The sequence below is a fragment of the Diospyros lotus genome, chromosome 12 (assembly GCF_014633365.1).
Source record: "Diospyros lotus cultivar Yz01 chromosome 12, ASM1463336v1, whole genome shotgun sequence".
Taxonomy (NCBI): Eukaryota; Viridiplantae; Streptophyta; class Magnoliopsida; order Ericales; family Ebenaceae; genus Diospyros; species Diospyros lotus.
The window spans coordinates 1,811,593-1,836,132 of NC_068349.1; the positions used below are offsets into that span (position 1 = coordinate 1,811,593).

General features: G+C 40.4%; 1 protein-coding gene across 4 annotated transcripts; it reads right to left on the reverse strand.

Annotated features, from left to right (window-relative positions):
* Positions 1-1,142: 1,142 nt before the first annotated feature.
* On the reverse strand, positions 1,143-24,540 carry LOC127786741 (uncharacterized). 4 transcript variants are annotated; one of them, XM_052314371.1, is made up of 9 exons: positions 24,135-24,539; positions 20,603-23,662; positions 20,433-20,519; positions 5,090-5,242; positions 4,811-4,974; positions 4,586-4,733; positions 3,927-4,049; positions 3,762-3,849; positions 1,143-1,690 (listed from the first exon to the last, which is right to left on the reverse strand). In XM_052314371.1, exons 2-9 carry the CDS (start codon positions 23,483-23,485, stop codon positions 1,479-1,481), a joined length of 3,858 nt encoding a protein of 1,285 aa, XP_052170331.1. In that variant the 5' UTR covers positions 23,486-23,662; positions 24,135-24,539; the 3' UTR covers positions 1,143-1,478. The 4 variants fall into 4 exon arrangements, 3 of the variants coding, with proteins under 3 accessions (XP_052170331.1, XP_052170332.1, XP_052170333.1); XM_052314372.1 differs by having other exon boundaries at positions 20,603-23,687; XR_008020054.1 differs by having other exon boundaries at positions 1,630-1,690; positions 3,762-3,865; positions 24,135-24,540.

Sequence of the window (24,540 nt, forward strand, 5' to 3'; positions counted from 1 at the left end):
GGCAGAGTCGGTGTGGTGTACAGGCAGTCCCGTCAATCCTTGTCAACTCTGATGGTTGAGTAGAGTTTACTCTATCATTTTGTACTGTGTCAGATCTTTCCTCGAGTCTCGTGTATGTCGGCACAGGAGTTTGTGTTTATTTATTTATCTTATGACCGTTGTGTTAGCGGGGTACCCGTAGTGCATGCATGTGTTTAACTTCGCTTCCGTTGTTCCTATTTTGAGTATGCATGCCAGGGTGGTTCTTGTCTCGTGGTTCATTCTTTCTCTTTCCGTAGGCGCTCCCATTTGGGTAGTCCAGGTGGTTGGGGATATCCGGGCGGGGGTGCTTACAGCATAATTCTTAATTTAAATTCGATTGAGTTGAATTGATCTAATTTTGTTTTATAATAATTAAATTAATCTATAAACTTAAACCTTACATTTAATTCCATTTTACTAAGCTCCCAATCGCATCAAATGACAAAACTTTTGTTGGGTGCGGCCGCGGCGTTGTCCCTTCTTCAAAGGACTTCGAATTCAAACCTAACTAACAAAAGACTCTGAATTCACACTTACCTAACCAAAAACATTTCACATTTTCTCTCTTTTTATTCATTATTATAATAGGATAGTGTTAATCATTATTTTTTAAAAAAAATATTTAAGTGATTATAGTATACTTTATTTTTAATTTTATTAATGGATGATAAATATATCATGTTTTAAACTTTTTAATAAGTTAATAAAATACAATAAATATATTTTATTTAAAAATAATATATATTTATTATTGCTTAAAACAAAAGTTAACATTACTCATTATAATAATTTGGGTTTTTCTTTTAGAGTATTCTTTAAGGTGCATTTAATACTCTTTATTTTCAGCATCCAAATACTTATGTTAGTTAATAATAATTATATAATATTTTAAAATATTTTACTGATCAATAGAAGTATTCAAATATTAAAAGCAAAGTGTAATAACAATGTCTGAACGAGTGGTGACACTCGTTAGCAAAACCCTAATAATATTTATTATATCAATATCAAAGATCAAAGAAAAAGGATATAAATCTAACCAAAAAAAAAAATTTACTGTGTACAAATATATTCACACAACTGCAATTGTAATTTAAAAAAAAAAAAAAAAACAAGACAACTGAGTGCACAAAGCTCCTGTAATTATAGAAGTTATAGATATAAACAACCTCAAGTCTAATCTTTAAAACAAAAAGTCAAGTCCTCTCCTATGTCCAAAAGAATGAACAAATCAAAAGCAGAGACTAATTACAGAAAGTGAGACAAAACAAAGAGATGTTATGCATTCAACACAACGAATCAACACAACTGCCGCAACTCATTCTATCCACAGGCTCAGGTTACAGCCTCAAAGGCCATCAACTGATCAACGTCCTACCCAATGGTTTCCATCAAAACACCAGAGAGTTTGGGTTTCTGATGTAATACCATGAAAGCATATGTGGTCTGGGGTGGTCTTACATGGTGATGCCAGCCCTCGTTTGTTTTGGCACATGATTTTGTCCTTTGGCATCGACTGAAGCATACATAGATCGCAACCTAACTGTAACCTCGGTAAATGATGGCCGATCTTCAGGGTTGGTTGCCCAGCACTGTTCCATCAGGTTCTTCCAGTCAGGATCACACTGCTCTGGAATAGGTGGCCTGAGAGTATCCTTCAATATTCCCCCTTTATTTCGTAGTTCAGGAACAAGTCAGAAATTTTATCTTAAAACAAGGAACAAGTTAGACTTACTATTGTTTTCGTTTTCTCCAAAGGAGCAATCAGCTTCAGATGTATATATTGATATGCAGAATGAGATTTCAAGTATCCTATCATTATGGTCCTGAACAATAACGTTGTATGAACAGAGGATAGTGATTTCTAGAGGAAACACAGACATATAAAAGTAATATAAGTAAAAAAAAAAGAATTAATATGAATTTAGTTCTTCCCTGAGGCTGTCTTTCAAAGGTTGATACATTGCTGGCTGCATGTGTTCGTGCATTATTCAACCAACTCTTGCGTTTTAAATGGATTGTTGATATTTTAGGAGAGAAATAAGACATCTTCTGACCCAAGACACGTGGAAACATGTAACTGAGAGGAAGAATCAGGAAATCAAAGATATTGCTGAAAAAGATTTGCAAGCCGGAAGTAAAACAAATGAAACCATGCAGATCTTAGTGACCTCAAAAGTATATTTGACTGAATCTAAGCTACTCCTGTGTTGTGTCAGATGGAAGGACCATAGTCAGTTAATACCCTTATGGGATTACGATGGGCAATAAGCTAGAGCAAAAACCTTCGGAACTGGAAAGGGGGATAATTAAGGCAGAGAGAGATGAGCAATAGAGCCAGAAACAAGAAGCTCTGGTCAATCTATTACAATCATCCAATTGATGAAGGTCTCTATCCCGTATTTATAGAAGAGCGGAAATCTAAAGGACATTGTCACTGGTGGCCTGAAACTCTAGTAATTGGAGTAACCACACTAGTCACATAAGGAGTGGTGCTAGTAGTGGAGGAAAGGCACCAAATGTATGCATTAGATCATGCAGCTGTGATGGCTAGGCAAATACAGGGTACAAAGTGGATCATATATACCCTCCAACAATTTCCCATATCTATCTCTCTCTCTCTCTCTCTCTCTCAACTCGTTAAGGTGGGGATCCTCCAAGCTAAAAATTCATACTTGACCAACCCTCAATTCCAGGCCCCACGTCTTGCACTGTTGGTCCCCAGCAGAGGAGGTCCTAAGCCATGTCTCACTGTAGGTTGTTGGAGTTATAGGAGCCAATGGAGCCCTATCCTTTGGTTTGGAGATGGGGAAAGGATCCTAAAACGATTGCTTCAGGTGGAGAATACTTAGGTACCCACCTACAAACAAGCCAAGGAGGTGCATCATGCATCTTAATCCCTATGGTGAACATGCAATGCTTGAGCTAGAATTCCAATGGTCAAGTGGAGGCAATGCTGCAGACCCCAAAATATGGCTAAAGGAAGGACGTGGTGTTCAATGCCTCCACTTGTGCATGTTCAATATGGTGACTGAAGCAACAGAATATCTACGTTTTGTGTTTTTCTCCTGATTCTTGTGAGGAAGCCAGGTATAAGAGGGAGAGCTGTATCCTTAAGAAGCACAATTCAGTTTCTGAACCAAATCAGATGCACTTTTGCATACAAAGATAATCAGAGCAGCCCCATGTAAACAAATAATTTTACAAGCTATAGATGCTGCATGATTGTTCCAAAGGAAGTTTTATACTTTACTGAATTGACACATTTGCCATTTGTTTACCTAACTACAGAAATTGATGTCATAGTTATGAAAAAATATTACCATCACGAGTAAAATCATACAAGTTTTGTTCACAAATTATCATGGAGTCATTTATGCTCAAAGGTAAAAGGAATTGCCTTGCCTTGTCACAAATTTTAGACTGCCAAATTGTAAGCAAGTTGAAGAGTTTCAATTGTAGCATTTTTCTTTTCTGGATACTTTTTTATTTTTATTTTATTTTGAGGCTGGGTGTTCATATATTTAGTGAGCTTATGTTAGTTTTCTTAGCATGGTCAAGTACCATAGTCCTTACCCTAGTTATTTAAGGACTATAAATTGAATTAAACTAATTTCTATTTTCTCAATTATGATTTTTTTTTCCAGTAAGCTCATCAATTATGACATTATCCATATCAAAAGATAAAAAAATAAAAAATAAAAATCTCACAGCCAGGATGTTTTTCCTGGTCTACTTACCTATGATTGCACCACAATGCATATTTGCGTAGGGTTCCTCTGCTGTTAGGATCTCCCACATTGTAATGCCGAATGAAAAAACATCAACCTGTCAAACATCAAAACTACATGGCAGGTTTCATTATGACATCATTAAATTTACATGGAAAAAGAGTAAGCACTAACCTTCTCAGAAACCCGGCTGCTGCTGCCATTTAGCAATTCAGGTGCCATCCAGGGCAGGGTTCCTCTCACCCCACCAGAAACTAGAGTATTGCGTTTGATTCTGGACAATCCAAAATCTCCAACCTGCTAAGATCTCAGATTTTCAATGATGTTGTAGATTAAATAACCTTCACTCTTAAGTGAAAATGAAGAAATTGTATGCACATAAAATCCCAAAAAAAAGTATGGTTAAATACATTACAGGTTCTGCTACATCTTTCCAATATATTTAATGAATGTTTTATCCCAAACAGGTATCTATTCAAAGCATGGAAGGATACTACCATTTTCCTCGATGATAACATTGTGTTCCTTTTGTTAGCGGCTGAAAACTTATGTAGGAGATTAAGGTACTAATTTTCATTTTGGTGATGACACCATTATGTAAAATTGCTTCAGGCTTGATTGATATGATACAAAAGAAGAGAAGCATGCGGTGCTAGGTCAACGTTTTGGATGTTTTCTCTTGATCCAAATTATCTTTCTCCTAAACATATCAGAACTACAATAAAATAGACAAACTTAAAATAAAATATTTATCAGATACAATATACGCTACCTAGCATAAACAAGGCACCTTTTACATTTGCATGGATCAAAAATGTTTAAATAATAATTACCTTGCATATTGGACGTTGTGGATCCCTCAAATTAACCAGAAGATTGTCACACTTTAGATCAAAATGGACAATATTCTTAGAATGCAAGTATTCCATTCCAAAAGCAGCATCCATCGCAATTATAAGCTTTCTACGGCGATCAAGTGACCTGCATTAAGGATCCCAAAATCCTGTTACATTACAGACTTTAAGGACCAATACACAAAAGAAAAGCAGAAATTTCACCTATCCTTCTTAAGTAGGACATTCCTAAGTGAGCCATTTGCCATAAATTCAGTTACAGTGGCCAAGGTTCCCCCAGCTCCATCTGGTACCACCCCATAGAAGGCAACCACGTTTGGGTGATGAAGAGTAGAAAGGATATGTGCCTCTCTCCAGAAGTCTTTTGTCTAATACAGGCAAACAAATCATCAATTTCAGAGACTGCTGATAAATAAATACAAGGGGAGAATAGGCAAATGCTCCAAAAGATGCAATTCCAAGAAGAAAGACTGGGGGACCCACCAATCTTTCTTGCTCTGATGATCTCCCGGCAAAGCAGCTGTTTTTAATTCTCTTGATAGCAACATCTGTTCCCCGCCATTTCCCATGATAAACAGTTCCATATGTACCCGATCCTAACTCCCACAATTCTTCAAGATCGTCATTTTTTATGATCTGCATCAGCAAGAAGTAGTTTCAGACACATAAATCAGCAAGAAGTAGTTTCAGACACATAAACTAACTAAGCTTAAGAGCCAACATATATTCCAGGAAAGATTTAGAAGCACAACAATGGGCTCCAGCATACATATATTTTCAGTTGCCAAATGAACCACCGGTGGAATTATAGGGCTTATTTGTTTATGATTCCAAAAACTAATTTCAGGTCATGGAAGAAAACAAACTCAATAGAATGCGTTCTTTAAACTAGTTTTGAAAATTGTTTTGAAGCGCTCTATTAAATTAGTTTTGAAAATTGTTTCCAAGAAATTGACATCAAAATACTCCTGATTCTAGAAATTGTTGTCACGACCTAAGCCTGACAATACCCTTCCTCCCCAATCCAATGAGGATCAGGAGGACTTTACGCCCAAACGAATAATAGAACAGAGAGAAAGAAGGAAGAATTAGTGAGAATGGAGAGAAGAACAGAGAGAAATAGAGGGAATAGAAAGAGAGAGACCATGAGAATTCTGAGATTTTTCATAATGCCTTCCCTTTACACGACTAGGGAATTATACCAGCGCCTGGGGGAGAAGATTCTCCTGCCAAGGTGGGCCTGATAGGCACTTGACTTATCAAAGACAAGGGGCAAGGGTGTAAATTGGATGGCTGGCATAACAGCCATCCATGTGCGCAAGGGTAGTGAAGGGAAATTGCTGGGTTGTGTAACAACCCAGCAAGCGCGTAACAGATTTCTGTTGAGGAGGGAGGGAAGAATATATAGAGGGGGAAGAAGTTGGGAGAGGGGGAGATTGTTCTTGTATTGAGTCTTAGGGAGAGTTAAGGGCCTCTCGAACGCCCTGGGTTGTTTTTGTTCTTGGCTGGAAAGTCTGATAGCTATTGATATTTGACTGTTATTTGGATTTCTATCAAGGATCCTATCAATTTGGTATCAAAGCATTTCGATCCTAATGGTGAACTTGACTAATCCAGTCGGTGATTTGGAGATGAGGGTGGAAGGCATTCAACTGGGAGATGATGCCATGAGGAGTGCGTTTCAAATGATGGAGAGACATCTAGCGAACTTGCTAGAGCAGTTCGCGAGGATGCGAGCGAGATGGGAAGAACAGGAGCGGGCAAGCAAGAGCAAGAGGAAGAACGAGGAGAGACGGGAGGAGCAAGAGAGAGAGAGGAAGAGGAAGCGTGATGAGGAAGACCCACCTGCGGGTTCGCCCTTGACAAGGGAGGGAATGCCGGTAGCTAAAGCGAGAAGTGGCAAAAAGGGCGACTGGGTCGATGGTGTTGGAAGGCAGGAGTACTGTGGGAGACGCCTAGAAATACCCATCTTCGAGGAAGATGATCCAGATGGCTGAGTCTTTAAGGCTGAGCGTTACTTCATTGTGAACAAGTTGTCCGATGCGGAGAAGATGGAAGGGATGCAGAAGGGAGTCGACGCCATAAGAGGGGAGGATCAAGAGCGGGAGAGGAAGATCAAAGCGAATAAGGGAGATAGACCTTCGGAATTTACCCAGAATTCCGAGGGATCACCTGGAATCAAAATGGACAAGGAGTTCGAGGGTGGAATTGGAGGGAATTGGCATCCAGAAGTGCGTGGAAGAAGGCTGGAGATGTCGCTCGCTGAAGGTGAAGAACGTGACGACTGGATATTCCGAGTCAAACGTTACTTTGCGGTGGCTAGGATGACTGATGAGGAGAAGTTAGATGCAGCAACATGGTGTTTGGAGGGTGTTGCATTTTCATGGTTCCAGTGGAAGCAACGAAGACCAAGAGTGAGAAGCTGGGAAGAGCTAAAGGGGCTGCTGAGGAATCGCTTAGGATCCATGCAGGAAGGCACGGTGGAGAAGTCGGACAAGCTGGAGGACACGATGAAGGAGATTGAGATGGTGGAATTGTCGCGGAATTCCGTGGTAGGCCTAACTCCACCACAGACGATGAAGGTAAAATTCTGTGGTGTTGGGGAGTTCACCGGCGAGGCAGAAGGGCAGCTGACGATCAGTCCGTTTAAAATGCCAAGGATTGCCGATCCGAAGATATCCAAGGAGAGCATCTTTCCGATGAGTGGGGCGCCATCAATGGTCCAGGTTGTCTAGGAAGCTAGTTTGATTCTTAGCCCAGTTTCTCAAAGATTTCACATGGGGTGGGATGATAATGGAGGGCCCCCCATGTATTCTCACCATCATGAGGGGGTGGGTGCCTCGTCCAATCAGGTCATGATGGTGGAAGGGCAGCCTGTTTCTAGAAGTCAAGGGCTCAATTTGCATTCTGTTGTGGAGCCCAATGAATGTGCATCACTATCAAGCATTCCTCATGGTATATGGTATTGTCCGTATTGCCAGAATATGTTCCAAAGAGATAAGTTTGTGGAGCGTAATGCTAATGTTGTAGCAGCTGGAAGGGTTTCAGGAATTGATCCTATTGAAGAAATAGCCAAACGTTGTATTAGAATTGTCAAAAATCCTAAAGATGCTGAGGTCATTGCATGTGTTTTGTGCAGAGGTTCTGATTTTAGCAAATCCGGATTTGGCCCACAGACTATTATAGTTTGTGATCAGTGTGAGAAAGAATATCATGTCGGCTACTTGAAGGAACATAAGATGGGCGATCTAAAGAAATTGTCAAAGGGAAAGTGGTTATGTTGCATGGATTGTAGGATGACCTATTCTACTTTACAAAATTTACTAACTTGTGGAGAAGAGAAGATCCAAGATTCTCTGTTGGATGTCATAAAGAAGAAGCATGAGGACAAAGTTCCACATATGGTTTCTGACTTTGATGTGAGATGGAGGGTACTCAATGGCAAAATTGCTTCTCAGGAAACTAGAATGTTGCTCTCAAAAGCAGTTGCCATCTTCCATGAATGCTTTGACCCTATTGTCGATTCAGGAACTGGACGTGACTTAATTCCATCTATGGTTTATGGAAGGAGCTCAAGGGGCCAAGACTTTGGAGGAATGTACTGTGCAGTATTAATGGTGCACTCATCCATTCTATCAGCCAAAATCTTCAGGCTTTTTGGACAAGAAATTGCAAAGCTTCCTTTGGTTGCAACAAGTAATGATAACCAAGGCAAGGGCTACTTCCAGATATTGTTTTCCTGTATCGAGAAATTGCTTGCAAGCTTCAATGTGAAGAACTTGGTGCCCAATGGTATTGACCCAAAGATCTTAAATAATTATGGAAATTTGGGTGAACTTCATGATGAGGTTGAGAATTAGCAAGCCTTGAAACAACTGACAAAGTCAAGGTGCTAGGAGTTCGATCAGGGTCCGGAAAGAACTTACGAGGGTTCGAAGTGCTCATACAATAGAAGATGGCTACCCCCATTGGAAGCTACTTGGGAACCTTACCATTTGATCCAGCAGCAGTTTCCATTTTTCCACCTTGAGGACAAGGTGAAAGTTGGGGGGGGAGAGTAATGATAGGGCACTTGACTTATCAAAGACAAGGGGAAAGGGTGTAAATTGGATGGCTGGCATAACAGCCAGCCATGTGTGTAGGGGTAGTGAAGGGAAATCGCTGGGTTGTGTAACAACCCAGCAAGCGCGTAACAGATTTCTGTTGAGGAGGGAAGGAAGAATATATAGAGGGGGAAGAAGTTGGAAGAAGGGGAGATTGTTCTTGTATTGAGTCTTAGGGAGAGTTAAGGGCCTCTCGAACGCCCTATGTTGCTTTTGTTCTTGGCTGGAAAGTCTGATAGCTATTGATATTTGACTGTTGTTTGGATTTCTATCGGGGATCCTATCAAGGCCCTACGCCCCTAACAAACTAGGGAATCTCTAACTTCCCTGCATGTGGCAATAACAACCTGCTTTCTAGAAGTTACATCAGTAAATTGAAGAGCTAACCTACTAACATAGGGGTACAACCATGAAAATAACAGCAAGTAGTAATAAGCAATAATAGTTGGCAACAAGAAAATTTAAAATAACTCGGAAAAGAGGGTCTTCTCGTGACATTTCCCCCCGCCTTAATCAGTTTCTTGCCCTCAAGAAATATTAAGGAGGCTAGCCTCTCTTGGGAACTGCTTGAGAAGATCCAGGAAGTACTCCCAAGTGTTTTCTTCCAAAGGTTTTCCATGCCACCTGACAACACTTGAATGAGAGGAGCCCCATGTTTGTATATCACCCTCCTATCCAAGATAACCTCTGGTTCCACTATTTGACCGACCTCTACAGGAATGACAGGCAGAATAGTACTCACTGGTTGCCCACCCACTGCCCTTTTTAACAGCGAGACGTGGAATACAGAGTGAATGAGTGATCCTGCAGGCAACTCCAGTCGATATGCCACCTTTCCAACCTTAGCTTCTATAGGAAATGGCTCGTAGTACTTAGGGCTGAGCTTGGTTGCTTTTCCACAGGTGAGGAACTTAAGGTGTTGGTACCTCAACCTCAGGTACACTTCATCTCCAACCTCAAACTCTTGTTCACTCCTCCTCCTGTCGACAAACTGTTTCATGCGGTTTTAAGCTTAAGCCAATTCCTGCTTCAATTGTTGAATCATCTCCCTCCTCCGCTGCAAATAGTCATCCACTGTCACCACATTGGATTCTTCCCTAACTATCGGTAGCACAGGTGGCTAGTATCCAAATAAGGCCTTGAAAGGAGTCATCTTGATGGAAGAGTGGTGGGTGGTATTGTATCGCCATTGAGCCAGGGCCAGCCATTTGTGCCACTCCTTAGGCTGCAAGAGGCATATGCACCTATAGCTAAGTCTCAAGACTCTAGTTCACCCTCTCAATTTTCCCATCCGTTTGAGGGTGATGGGCAGTTAAAATGCTCAGCTTTGTTCCCAGTAACCTCATCAACTCTTGCCACATCACACTGGTGAAGATCCAGTCCTGTTAAGTTTTGGAAAAAAATAACCTTACTGTCTCACCTTTTTTATTCACTAAAAAAGCTTGATTTATACAAGCTTCTTTACAAAAATAGGAAACAACTAACTTTAGGAAAGAATCCTAGGATCTATACAATTTAGGATACAACCAAGATAGGAAACATAATCTAATCTAGAAGACACAATTTTACTTTTAGGAAATAATATATACAGTCAATCAATCTAGGAAACATATATAATCAATCACCAATCAATCATCAATCAATGATTGAATCATCAATCAATCAATCACCAATCAATCATCAATTAATCAATCACCAATCAATGATTGAATCATTCCATATCAGCTGCCATCTTTCTCAATACAGAAACATTACTCTTGTTGTTGTTACTTGTTACTTAGGGAAACCCTAGCTGCTGACACTCCCTCTCAAGATTGAGCGTGTATATCTTGCATCCCAATCTTGCTTATCATCCTGTTAAACACTGGTGTAGGCAGGCCCTTAGTTAGCATGTCTGCTAACCAATCTTGTGATGAGATGTATGGTGTGCATATCAGCCCACTATCCAATTTCTCCTTGATAAAGTGCCTATATACTTCAATGTGTTTTGTCCTGTCATGTTGAACAGGATTATGAGCGATACTGATTGCCGATTTGTTGTCACAGTAGAGCTTCATAGGCGTAGTCCACTCAATCTTGAGATCATTTAGAAGAATTTTTAGCCACAATAATTCACACATACCTAGAGCTATGGAACGAAATTCTGCCTCAGCACTTGACCTAGCCACCACATTTTGTTTTTTGCTCCTCCACGTTACCAAATTGCCTCCCAACATAGTACAATATCCGAAAGTAAATCTTCTATCTACAACAAAGCTTGCATAGTCTGCATCTGTGTAGGCCTCAAGGGTCATAGCTTCTCCCTTTTTGAACAAAATGCCTCTTCCAAGTGCTCCTTTTAGATAGTGGAGTATTCGATACACAGCTTCAAGATGGACTTCCCTTGGGTTATGCATGAATTGACTAACCACCCCCAAAGCATAGGCTATATCTAGCCAAGTATGGGCCAAATATATCAGCTTTCCAACCAACCTTTGGTAAACTCCCTTGTCAACTTTATCTCCTTCTAGAGCTTCTCCCAACTTATGATTTGGGTCTATGGGTGTGTCACTTGCTTTGCAGCCTAGCAATCCGGTCTCCTTTAAAAGGTCTACCACATATTTTTGCTGAGATATGAATATGCCCTCTTTAGAATGAGCCACCTCTATTCTCAAGAAATATTTTAATCTTCCCAAATCTTTGATTTCAAACTCTTTTAACAAGCACTCCTTTAATTGAGTCATCCCTTCTTTGTCATTGCCGGTAACAATAATATCATCTACATACACAATTAACACAGTTACTCCCCCTGTGGCCGAATGTTGAATAAAAAGAGTATAGTCTCCTTGGCTTTGTCTATACCCCATGCCAAGCATAACACTCGTGAATCTCCCAAACCAAGCCCGTGGGGACTGTTTCAGTCCATACAGGGCTTTTTTTAATTTGCATACAACCGGCCCTTGTGTGGCTATTTCATAACCTGGTGGTATTTCCATATATACCTCCTCCTCTAGGTTACCATGTAAAAATGCATTTTTCACGTCAAACTGATGCAATGGCCAACCTAGATTAACAGCTAACGAAAGAAGGACTCTAACTGTATTAAGTTTAGCCACCAATGCAAAAGTGTCCAAATAGTCTACCCCATACACTTGTGTATATCCCTTGCCAACCAATCTTGCTTTGTACCGATTTAGAGATCCATCAGACCTATATTTCACAATATAGACCCATTTACAACCCAATGGATGTTTTCCTTTAAGCAATTTTACCACTTCCCAGGTCTGATTTTTTTCTAAGGCTATCATCTCAGCTTCCATGGCATCCTTCCAATTCTTATTCCCTATAGCTTCAGAAAAACTTTTTGGAATAGGGATGGTATGTAGGCTGGTAAGAAAGGTTTTATGGGTAGGAGACAACTTAGAAAATGAAAGAAATAGGTGTAATGGATGCTTGGTACAAGTTCTTTTCTCTTTTCTTAGAGCAATGGGCCAATCAAGGTCATAGGTATCTGGTTGGACAATAGCTTCAGCAGATTTTGTAGACCTCATATGAGTCATATCAAGAGAATTGGTTGCAGGAATACCTGGTGATGACTCTGAAATGGCAGGATTGTCAGTGTTATTCCTACTTGTAGAGACTGTAAGACTAGGACTTGTAGAGGATGCAGGAGCTTGCATAGGACTAGATTCGATTTTATTCCTCCTTGAGTATACCTGCATAGGCCGAGGAGTAGAAGGTGAAACTTTCTCAGGTGTCATGTTTTTCGAGTCTTTCTATTTAGGAGATGGGTTCAAGGATAGCAGATTAGGGTCAGGAAGAAAGGAGGAATCCCTATTAATCAAGGTTTGATTTTGTTCTAAAATAGTTGATGATCTGAAGTACGACTCATTTTCAACAAAGGTAATATCAGTAGATACAAAATATTTCTTTGAAGGAGGATGATAGCATCGATAGCCTTTTTGTGTAGATGAATATCCAATAAATACACATTTTAAGGCACGAGAATCTAGTTTCCCTCTATTAGCTATTAGAATATGTACATAGGTCGTGCACCCGAATATCTTGGGCTGCCAATTACTAGTCACATGGAAGTCAAGAAAATGACTCATCAATAGTTGAATAGGACTTTGAGATTCTAGGGTTTTAGATGGCAATCTGTTGATAAGAGTGGTGGCAGTTAGGGCCGCTTCTCCCAAATAATGTTGAGGGACATTATGGTGAAAAATAAGTGCTCGAATAACAGCTAGAAGATGACCATTTTTCCTCTCGGCCACCTCATTTTGTTGAGGGGTGTAAGGACAAAAGGACTCATGAATAACACATTTTTGTTGAAAGAAAGCGGATAGAGTGTGATTGAAGAAATCTCTAGCATTATCAGATCTAAACCGCTTTACATTTACCCCAAACTGAGTCTTAACCATGTTGTAAAAATTGGGGAAAACATGGCTTACTTCTGACTTGGCTTTCAACAAATATAACCACACCACTCTAGTACAATCATCAACAAATAAGACAAACCATCTTATCCCAGAAATATTGGGAACACTTGATGGACCCCAAATGTCACTATGGATTAAAGAGAGAGGAAATCAATCCTTTTCTTTGAAAGAGGGAAAGAAACCCTTTTATGTTTGGCAAGTTCACAATCAGCACAATGAAAGTGACTAAAATCCAGACCTTTAGCTAAATTAGGAAACATTAATTTGAGAGTAAGAAAGGAGGGATGATCCATTCTATAATGTTGTAACCACATCTCATCCTCGTTGGATTGAGCTAGGCATAACATAAGAGGAAGAGACTCCTTCTTGTCCGACCCTACTGATTCCTCAAGGTAATAAAGCCCCTCTTTAGCCCTAGCAAGCCCAATCATCCTCTTCTTGCCCTGTTCCTGTATCTCACAGACATTGGAATAAAAAGATACATTGCAATTAGTATCCTCAATAAGTTTTTGAACAGATATAAGATTAGCAAATAATTTGGGGACATGAAGGACATTCTTGAGGGTTAGGTGATCATTGAGAAGAATATCTCCTTGACCAGCAACGGTAATGAGTGAGCCATCTGCCATTGTAATTTTTCTAGAGCTAGGACAAGGATTATAGGAAGTAAACAATTGTGGATGGGATGTCATGTGGTCTGAAGCACCCGAATCTAGGATCCAACAATGTTGGTGTAAAGTTTCTGAAGCATGTAGGGAAAAAGTGTAGGAAGCAATACCTGTGAGAGCAAGAGAGCTACCTTTTTCTGCCTTTTTGTCTAGAGATCCCAGAAAATTTTCTAGTCTTTCAATTTCTGCCTTGTTGAGTTCAAGAGACTGTCCCCCATGCTCCAATCCTCTCGGTTCCAGTTGTTGCTGACTGTTGGCTGCTGCTATATGCACTTGACTCCTTGCTGGTCCCCCTCTAGATGGCTTTCCATGGAGCTTTCAGCACTTCTCTATGGTGTGCCTAGGTTTTTTACAAAAGGTACACCATAAAGAATCCCTATCCACTGGTTTCTTTTCATCCCTAGGGCCTTTGTTTTGATTATGAGTTTTTAAAGACACTAGGACAGAACTCTCACTAGAGATAGCTTCAAGCATCACACCCCTTCTCCCTTCTTCTGCCCTTATTAAGGAGATTACCTCATTCAAGGAAGGTAAATCCTCTTTGCCAAGAATTTGCACTCTGACCGCATCAAATTCACTGTTAAGGTCGGCCAAGAAGTCATATATCCGCTCCTTTTCAACAAATCTCTTATGGAGTGCAGCATCCTCACTACATTTCATCTTCAAACATTGGTAGTGATCTAGTTCTTGCCATAGAGTTTGCAACATATTTGCATACTCCGTGATGGTCTTCGAGCCTTGTTTGGTTAATGCCACCCTTGCCCGTATTTCATAGATTTGGGCTGCATCTTTAACCTTGGAATAGGTCAAGTTTATGGCCTCCCAAATATTCTTGACTGTGGTCAAAAACATGACAGTGTCACTGATCTCTGGAACCATGGAATTCCAAAGCCAAGACATTACCAAGGAATCTTCCTTGTCCCATGCTGCGAACACTGATCACCTTCTTTTGGGCCCGTTCCTAACAAGTGGCTAAGCTTCCCCTTCCCTTTAAGAAAGGTTCGGATCAACTGTGACCACTTTAGGTAGTTTTTCCCGTTCAAACGATAGGCTGCTTGGAGAGACTGCAATTCTCCTCCCAAGGTCCCATTTTGAGTTCCAGCAATTGGAACTTCTGAGGTATGGCAGGAATTGGCTGTATCTGATGTAGGTTCTTGGACAGAAGACATCTCTTGGCCAAGATTCAGATGACAAACGAAAGATGGGAAGACTGGTAAGGATAGGCTTTGTAGATCCCAGAGAATTGTAGAACAAAAACAATCCCTAGGGTTCTGATACCATGTTAAGTTTTGGAAAAAAAAATAACCTTACTATCTCACCTTTTTTATTCACTAGAAAAGCTTGATTTATACAAGCTTCTTTACAAAAATAGGAAACAACTAACTTTAGGAAAGAATCCTAGGATCTATACAATTTAGGATACAACCAAGATAGGAAACATAATCTAATCTAGAAGACACAATTTTACTTTTAGGAAATAATATATACAGTCAATCAATCTAGGAAACATATATAATCAATCATCAATCACCAATCAATCATCGATTAATCAATCACCAATCAATGATTGAATCATCAATCAATCAATCACCAATCAATCATCAATTAATCAATCACCAATCAATGATTGAATCATCAATTAATCAATCACCAATCAATGATTGAATCATTCCATATCAGCTGCCATCTTTCCCAATACAGAAACATTACTCTTGATGTTGTTTCTTGTTACTTAGGGAAACCCTAGCTGCTGACGGGTCCCTATTTGAAATGATGATCTTAGGAGTTCCATGCAATTTCGCCACCCGATCCAAGAAGGCCCTAGCTACCTCCCGAACTGTGTAGGGGTGAGTTAGCCGTATGAAATGGGCGAACTTAGTTAGTCTGTCCACCACCACTAGAATACTATCCTTTCCTTTCGACTTGGGTAACCCCTCCATGAAATCCATAGAGATACTAGACCAAGCTTGTTCGGGGATAGGCAAGGGTTGTAGTAGCCCCGGGTAAGCTACGGTTTCTAACTTACATCTCTTACAAATATCACATGCTTGCAGCATCTCCTTAATTTCCGATTTCATTCTCGGCCAATGAAAAATCCTCCTAACTCTTAAGTATTTTGCTCCCCAGAATGCCCCCCCATGGGCGACTCGTGTAAGGCCTGGAATATCTTCCTTTTGAGGTCCATCTTATCCCCAATCACAATTCTTCCTTGGAATCTCAACATTCCTCTACTCAATGTATAACCATTCCCCACGGGGACTCCTACTGCCAATTCTTTTAGCAATGGCTTTAGCTTCTCGTCTCCCTCATAATTGTCAATGATTTCCCGATACCACTAGGGTACCGCTTATGTTATGGCTGTAGAACTCCCTTCTTCATGGCACCTTGAAAGTGCGCCTACAGCTGCATTCTCCTTGCCCTTCCGATATTGTATGATATAGTCCAAACCCATGAGTTTGGTCATTCCCTTCTTTTGCAGCTGTGTTTGAAGCCTTTGTTGTAATAGGAACTTCAAGCTCTCATGGTCTGTTTTGATTATAAATCTTCCCCCCTCCAAGTAATGCCTCCATTTGTCTACTGCCACCAAGACTGCTAGAAACTCCTTCTCGTATATACTGAGTCCTGAATGTTTAGGACTCAGCACTTGACTTAAAAATGCTAGAGGCCTTCCCTCCTATACCAGAACTGCCCCTACACCTGTTCCACTTACGTCTGTCTCCAAGATAAAAGTTTTATCAAAATCCGACAATCCTAGAACTGGTACCCTGCACATGGCCCCCTTTAAATTCTCAAATGCCTCCTCGGCCCTCGGGCTCCAATTGAAACCCCCTTTCTTCAGTAATTTTGTTAAAGGTTTACTAATTACCCCATAGTTCTTCACAAATCAACGATAATATCTTGTCAAGCCCAAAAATCCTCTCAAGGCCCTCACCGAAGTTGGCCTTGGCCAGGACACCACGGCCTCTACCTTTCAGGGGTCGATACTCACTCCACCCTTTGATATAATGTGCCCCAAGTATTCCACTTACCCTTGACCGAATGCATACTTAGACTTCTTAATATAAAGCTGGTGGAATCGGAGAGTGTCGAGGGTAGTTTTAAGGTGGAGCAAATGTTGTTTGAAAGAGGGGTTGTAAATGAGTATGTCATCAAAGAATACTAATATGAATTTTCAGAGATAGGGCTTAAAAATTCTATTCATGAGGGATTGAAAGGTGGCTGGGGCATTGGTAAGCCCAAATGGCATCACTAAGAATTCGAAGTGCCCATGATGAGTTCTAAAAGTTGTTTTGTGGATATCCTCGAGTTTCATCCTAATTTGGTGGCACCCCGAACGTAAATCCATCTTAGAAAAGAATTAGGCACTATGTAATTCATTCAAGAGATCTTCTACCAAGGGTATAGAGAATTTATCCTTGATGGTGACAGCATTTAGTTGGCAGTAATCCACACAAAACCGCCAAGTTCCATCCTTCTTCTTAACCAATAGGACAGAGGAAGCAAAAGGGCTTTGGCTGGGTCTAATGATGAATTGTTGAAGCATTTCTCTCACTATTTTCTCTATTTCATTCTTCTGGATTGGGGAATAACGATAAGTTATAATGTTAATAGGCTCAAAGTGTGGCTTAAGGTTAATAGAGTGATCTTCCATCCGAGTAAGGGGAAGTGATTGGGGTTCAACAAAAAGATCCTCGTATCCAACCAACAATTCATTAAGAAGGTTTAAGTGATATACCTAGTCAGGTAGCCCTTGGGTTGCACTGACAGTTAGGTGAATCTCCCCTTGTAATGCTAGACTTCCATGTACCCCTTCCGTTGCCACAACTAAGAAGAGTTGTGCTAGTTGCCCCTACTTTCCCTTAATCACCGTCTGCAGTCTCTTTCCCGATATCATCTTGTATGTAGCCATCTCCTTTCCTCCAGATAACGTCATCTTCCTTCCCTCCTTCTCAAAAGATACTTTCATCCGGTTGAAATCAAAACTGATGGGGCTGACCCCCTTCATCCAATCTACCCCCAAAACCACATCACAACCCCCCAACTGCAGGAGCCTCAAATCGGTTTCAAACCTCTCTCCTTGCATCTCTCAGCAAAGGCCATTGCAGGCCGATTTGCTCAACACCTTTTGACCATTAGCCACTGTTACACTCAAGGGTGGGGTCCCTGTGAGTGGACACTTCAGTTTCTTCGTCATGCCTTCATCAAGAAAGCTATGGGTGCTCCCACTGTCTATTAGGATCATTAAATCGTTTCCCTTAAATTGTCCTTCCACTTTAATGATTTTGTTGTTGGCTACTCCTTTCAATGCGTGTATGGAGATCTCTCCATTGTCCCCTACTCTATCCTCCCCACTATCTCCTTTCTCGACCACCTCTAGATCCTCCCCTTCATCCCCTTCCAATAGCAGGATTTGCCTCTTGCAGGTGTGACCTGGATGGTACTTGTCACCACAACGAAAGCAGAGGCCAACCAACCTCCTTTGCTCCCTTAATTGTTCCCCATAAGGTACCGAGCTTGGTCCTCCTACATTCCTCACCTCTTGATTCCCTTTTGCTATGTCTCGGTGGTAATTCTTTCCCCCCAACAGGGCATGTTCCCAGAGTTACCCCCCTTTGTTATTGCCTTTGTTTCTTCATTAATGCCTCCACAAACATTTCTTGTAATCAAGCACTTTCAGAGGCTTGCTTGGCCAAGAACTGGTGCTCCGATACCAAGATTGTCACAACCTAAGCCTGACAATACCCTTCCTCCCTAATCCAATGAGGATCAGGAGGACTTTACGCCCAAACAGATAATAGAACAGAGAGAAAGAAGGAAGAATTAGTGAGAATGGAGAGAAGAACAGAGAGAAATAGAGGGAATAGAAAGAGAGAGACTGTGAGAATTCTGAGATTTTTCATAATGCCTTCCCCTTACACGACTAGGGAATTATACCAGCGCCTGGGGGAGAAGATTCTCCTGTCAGGGTGGGCCCTACACCCCTAACAAACTAGGGAATCTCTAACTTCCCTGCATGTAGCAATAACAACAGGCCTTCTAGAAGTTACATCAGTAAATTGAAGAGCTAATCTACTAACTTAGGGGTACAACCATGAAAATAACAGCAAGCAGTAATAAGCAATAATAGTTGGCAACAAGAAAATTTAAAATAACTCGGAAAATAGGGTCTTCTCATGACAATTGTTATCCCACAAAAATGAAAAGCACATTCAGAAAAGGTGTCTCAAAGTTTTCATAATTTTTAGTTGTGGAAACAAAGAAAATAATGAAAATAAAAACATAATAAATAATTACATAGTAGTATCTAATGGAGGAAGAGAACTCTGTTGATTGTTGCTAGCTTATGTTTAAATGGGATGTTAACTAGTTTGTCAATTGGAATACTACAAATTCAAACAAAGAAACAAAAGCAATGATGGAAGCAAGGTTATAGGGATAATAAATAGATGTTATGAAGCAAGAACCTAATAGAATTATAAGGATGAGAGCCAGGGGTGCCTAGCCATTATAAACGCTTGAAAACAACAGTGCTATAATCTATAAGAATCATTTATCCCCAATGCAAGAGTGGATGATGTTATAATAAAAATAGAAGACCAAATCTTACAAAGAAAAGACCATTATCGATATTTGGGATCAGTGATTCAAAAATATGGAGAAAGCCACGAAGATGTCACACATAGAATTAAGGCAGGTTGGCTAAAATGAAGAAATGCATCGGGGGTGTTATGTGATAGTAAAATCCCATTAAAATTGAAAGGAAAATTTTATAAGACAGCTATAAGACCAGTCTTGCTGTATGACTCAGAATGTTGGGCAATCAAATACCAGCATGAGCAAAAGACGAGTGTAGCGGAGATGAGGATGTTAAGATGGATGTGCGGACATACAAGAAAGGATAAAATTAGAAATGAAGTTATTCGTAATAAGGTAGGAGTAGTGCCAATCGAGGAGAAGATGAGAGAGATTAGACTAAGATGGTTTGTTCATGTGAGAAGGAGACTAAGAGATGCTCCTGTGATGAGAGTTAATGAAATGGAACAATTAGTCACAAAAAGAGGTAGAGGTAGACCCAAGAAGACTTTGGGAGAGACATTAAAATTTGATATGAAATATATGGATCTAAATGAGGATATGACAAAAGACAGAAATACATGGAAGTTTAGAATTCATGTAGCCGACCCCACATAGTGGGATAAAGGCTGGATATGTTGTTGTTGTTCACAAGAATGCTTTCCTGGTCAAAAAAGATTCTCCTATTTATGGAGCCCTGCAGGAAGTATGGTAGGCACAAGATGAAAAAACAATTGGAAATAGTCTAGGTGAGAGTGAAAGATGTACAGTGACTGAGTGAGAGAGAGCAACAATAACAGAGACCAATATCATATCTCCCTAAAACGAAGACATGACATTAGAGCTTACAAGTGTCAAATTCAATTGAGTTAAGCTCTTTGTTACCACTTAAATAGGAAAGTAGTAAACTAGCAGCTAGAAAAACCATAATCACTCTCAGAACTAAATGATCCTTAAGGGGAGACACCCTTCTTTTTGGGACAAAACATGAGTGATGCATGTTATTTGAGAAAATAAATAATAAATTCCTGCATTAACTAAATGAAATTTCATGTCAAACCTGCAAGCCGTAAATACCAGCTTCCACTTCAGCTATCATCGCATCAGTAATCAATTCACTCTTATCTCCACCACCAGCTTTGAAATTCTACAAAGAACCAGATATCAACTCAAACTATCAGCAGCAATAAATTTATGCATTCATAAAATCAAATGAAAAAAGTGTAATACCTCAAAATCAGACTCGGGAAGTACTCTCCCAGGCTCTGTTGCATCGGGAGATATAGCTTCACCATCAGTTGCATCCACAAACTGAGGGCCATTTGGGGAGGAAGGTTCCATGCCAGGAAAGCTACCAGCCGCCTGCTGTGAAGTAACCATGGAATCCAGGTGATTTTTATCATTCATATTATTTAGGGAGAAATCCTCAACCATCTGCATTTCACTACAGCATCCCAGAATGCCTGAATTTTCAACTATCTGACCAGGGAAACTTACAAAATCCTCATCTATTAGGGATACCTCTCTCTTAAAGCCAGATTTCTGGTTTGGATTCTTCACTGCAGCTATATTATGTAGGTTGTCAAGAGCAGCATTACCAGAAACTGCAGATGGGCACAGATCAACAGAGCTCTCTTGGATGGGTTCTTGGAGAATTGTATTATTCTGGCATGCACCAGAAACTAGCAGAGGGGACTCATGGAAAGCTAGGCCATCTGTTAAACCACACAATAGATCAGTCAATGAACTTTCATTACAGGGTTGTTGTCTGGAACCTGGAAACATGTCTGCAACTTTCAAAATGTTGGACCATGATATATCATCTTTATGATCATCTCCCATTACCATACCCAAGACATCAGGCTGATCTTTGAGTGTTCTTTGGCTCTTGCCCATGTGCTGATTTTCAGATGGTTCCATCACTTCATCCACAAAAGGATTCAAATTCCCTGACGATGCAAGGTCATTGTCCCCAAACACTTCAAACTCTTGTGACAGAGTACTAATACCAAGTATAGTTGCAGGGTCAAAACAGATGTTTGAAGATTTATTTAAATATTCCATGGAAGAAGAAGCGGGCCAGATCTTAGGAAGCTTCCCATCCTGATGTATACCAGAGCCCTTTTCATCTAATCCAGTCAAAATATCACAATTTCGAGGATTTTCCACAGCAAGATTTTCTAACATGAAATTGTCTCTATTTGCATCTAGGCTTGATTGATGCTTATCATCAATGCCAGCAGCATTGTCTCCGCTATATTGGTTCATGGTAAATGATTCTTGCCCCAAAGAGGAGTTAAGGAAATCTGCTCTTCTATGTGGGACTGTAGCCTCTACATTCTGTAACTTAATTTGGGCTTGAGGATTACCAAAACCAGTGCTCTCAGACATTTCCAACGGCTTTTCTTCCAAACCAACTGACCCCGCCTGGAAAGGTAATTGTGGTTTTGAGAAGCTCAAGGTGGAAGATGGGCTCATTCCTTCTTGCAAACAGTAATCAGACCTCCTTCCATGTTCCTGCAGCTTTGAATCAGAAAACGCATGTGGTATCCTATTATGAGACCCAGTGAAATCATCAGTTCCTGGCAAAAGACCGAATGGATCTTCCAAGTCTGTGATAGGTTTTTCAGAATAAAATGATCTTTCCTTAAGCATCGGCCTCCCTTGAGTGTTTATATTAACATTGCTATCATCTTGATCAAAGCTAGGAGGAAAAACAAATTCTTTGCTGGGAACATGATTCTGAAACTGCACTTCTTCTGGTTTACTTGGCTTTCTGATATTATCAACTTTATTAGGAAGATGATAGTTTTTTGAAGTTATTTCTCCATTAGAGGGGTGATAATAAGCACTAGCATCTCTGCTAGTGTTTTCAGGCAGTAATTGAGCAGTGCTGAATGAGCTGTTACTTTCAGTATTGCCACTGAATAAATTATCTTGATGAAATTGTGGACAATCATTTTCTGAATCTCCCTGCTGAACTGGCACTGGAGAGAAAATTGAAGGTTCAATGTGAGATTCGACCAGATCTTGGGATCCGTTTACATTCTGACTAGGATGCAAGTCAACAAGGTCACCCTTGGTTTCCAAATTAGTTTTCAAGTTGGCTATATCACTTGCCAAAATCTGCTCCATATTTCTCTCCAGACTGGGATCGACTATTCCATTCACAGCAACAACATATTGGTAATCTGCGTTGCTCTGCTGAATTGAGCCGGCATCAAGAGTACATGTATTTTCAAATTCACTTGAAGGAACCAAAAATATCCTGACTCGTTGAGAACCTGCCAGATTTTCAAGGCTCTGGTACTCCTCTATCATATTTTGAAGATCCTCATCACAGGACACAGATATAAGGGCATCAAGATCTTCATCAGGGAGCTGGTATTTTATTGTGTGAGGTTGTTTGCAAATTCCCAAAGTTTTCTTAACAAGTTCCTCCCATGAAAGATTTTTCCAGATAGAAATAATACGAGTGTCTCCCCCCACATATCTGAGTTTCCCATCACTTGGTCGTGGCAAGATTTTTCCACCAAAGCTGCAGAGGAGCTTTATCTTGCCAGATGAAGAACCATCTGAAACTCTCAATCCATAAGGTTGGGAGAATTGACAGGATTCAACTTCATTTACAGGTGGAGCACTGGGTCTTGTAGCTGAATCATAGTTCACTTCTCCAGATGCTCTTCTTGACCCATGCCCACAATCACCGGTTTCCTTGGGGTACCCATATGCTTGATTAGTACAAGCTGCAGAATCGACCTCTGAAGTAGACCCTTTTGCAGAAGCGAATTCTGTTATATCAGAACCACATTCAGAATCCATCCTCTTCAAACCCAGAATTCTGGTTATTTCCTCATATACCATCCCTCTTTCCTGATTTTTATTAAATCCATTTCTCTGCTCATGGTTTTGAGGAGTGACAGTCACAGCAGGAATTTTTCTTGGAGTAAGGCGATCCTGAAGAAACTGCCTAGAAAATTCCTCACCTGTCTGGAATGATATGTTATTACTTATTATCTTTCCTTCCAATACATCATCTTTTGAAACGACTGAATTTGGTTCTTGATGGATCCACCAACCAGAAGGACCATGTGCTTCACTGTTTAGCTGCATGAGAACAGTGGTTTCGAGTCTTCAAACCCTCGTTCCTCTCCAACTCTCGAATTCAATCCAAGGTCCAATACCGTACGAACTTCTCCACATGTCAACAAATTAAATCTCCATGCTTCTATTAGCTGACCTTTCTTCTTTCTACTACCCTAAACAGTCTAACTGACTGTCAAACTGAGGCTGCAACAACAATGGGCAGTGACCACTATTGTCAAGGCCGAAAAATGTAGAGAATTCATTATAAGTTCAACTTTCACAGCACTTTGTAATTAAAGAACAACCAAATTTCACCAGTTTTCAAAGCAAACAAATTATGTGAACTACAGATTCCTGAATCTTTGCAAATTTACATAGACATACAACAGAGGTACCCAACACCTGATAACCCACCAAACATTGACCACATGTCCAGTAAATGTTCATCTATTGACCACAACGATCTCCATATTCGAAATTTAACATGTATAACAACATAAGATGGACAAACAACAACGGATCAATAATCACGTAATGAAATCATGCAAATCAGGGAAAAATTAGAGAATTACAGATGGGGGAGGATCAAAATTCAAATCGGTTTAGACGGAGAACCCAAATGCAACAATAGAATACTTAATTCCCAAAGAAGTACGGAAATCGATCTGGTGATTACCTGATCCTTGCTCTGTATGCTCAGCGTTTCTCTGTTCTAGGAGCTCGACCCAGCTGTCACAGATTGTAAGGGCAATTCAATTTCTTGCGGAGACCATACCATCCGGAATTCGACTTGTGAGATTGAATTTGGAATTTCGGGTCGAAGACGAGGGTTTGGGTGCGACCGATACGGAACGAATGAAGGAGAAACCAAGGGAAAAGGAGAGCGCGTGGCTTACGCCTGCAGTTTCAATCTCGGATTTCGGCCAGCGACATTGCCGAGACTTAGGCGGCATCAACGCAGGACCAACCTTGAACTCAAACCAATCCTCGCTTTATTTGTGGAAATTCTAGGCTTTTTTTTAAGCCCTTTGGGTAAGAATTTTTTATGAATCTCTCTCTCTCTCTCTCTCTCTCTCTCTCTC

Excerpts from the sequence above, each read along its gene's own strand:
- LOC127786741 (XM_052314371.1), bottom strand. The coding sequence starts at position 23,485 with ATGCAGCTAAACAGTGAAGCACATGGTCCTTCTGGTTGGTGGATCCAT. Across the intron at positions 4,050-4,585 it reads CACAACGTCCAATATGCAAG|GTTGGAGATTTTGGATTGTC; the intron begins GTAATTATTATT and ends AGATCTTAGCAG. Across the intron at positions 1,691-3,761 it reads GCATTGTGGTGCAATCATAG|GGGGAATATTGAAGGATACT; the intron begins GTAAGTAGACCA and ends TACGAAATAAAG.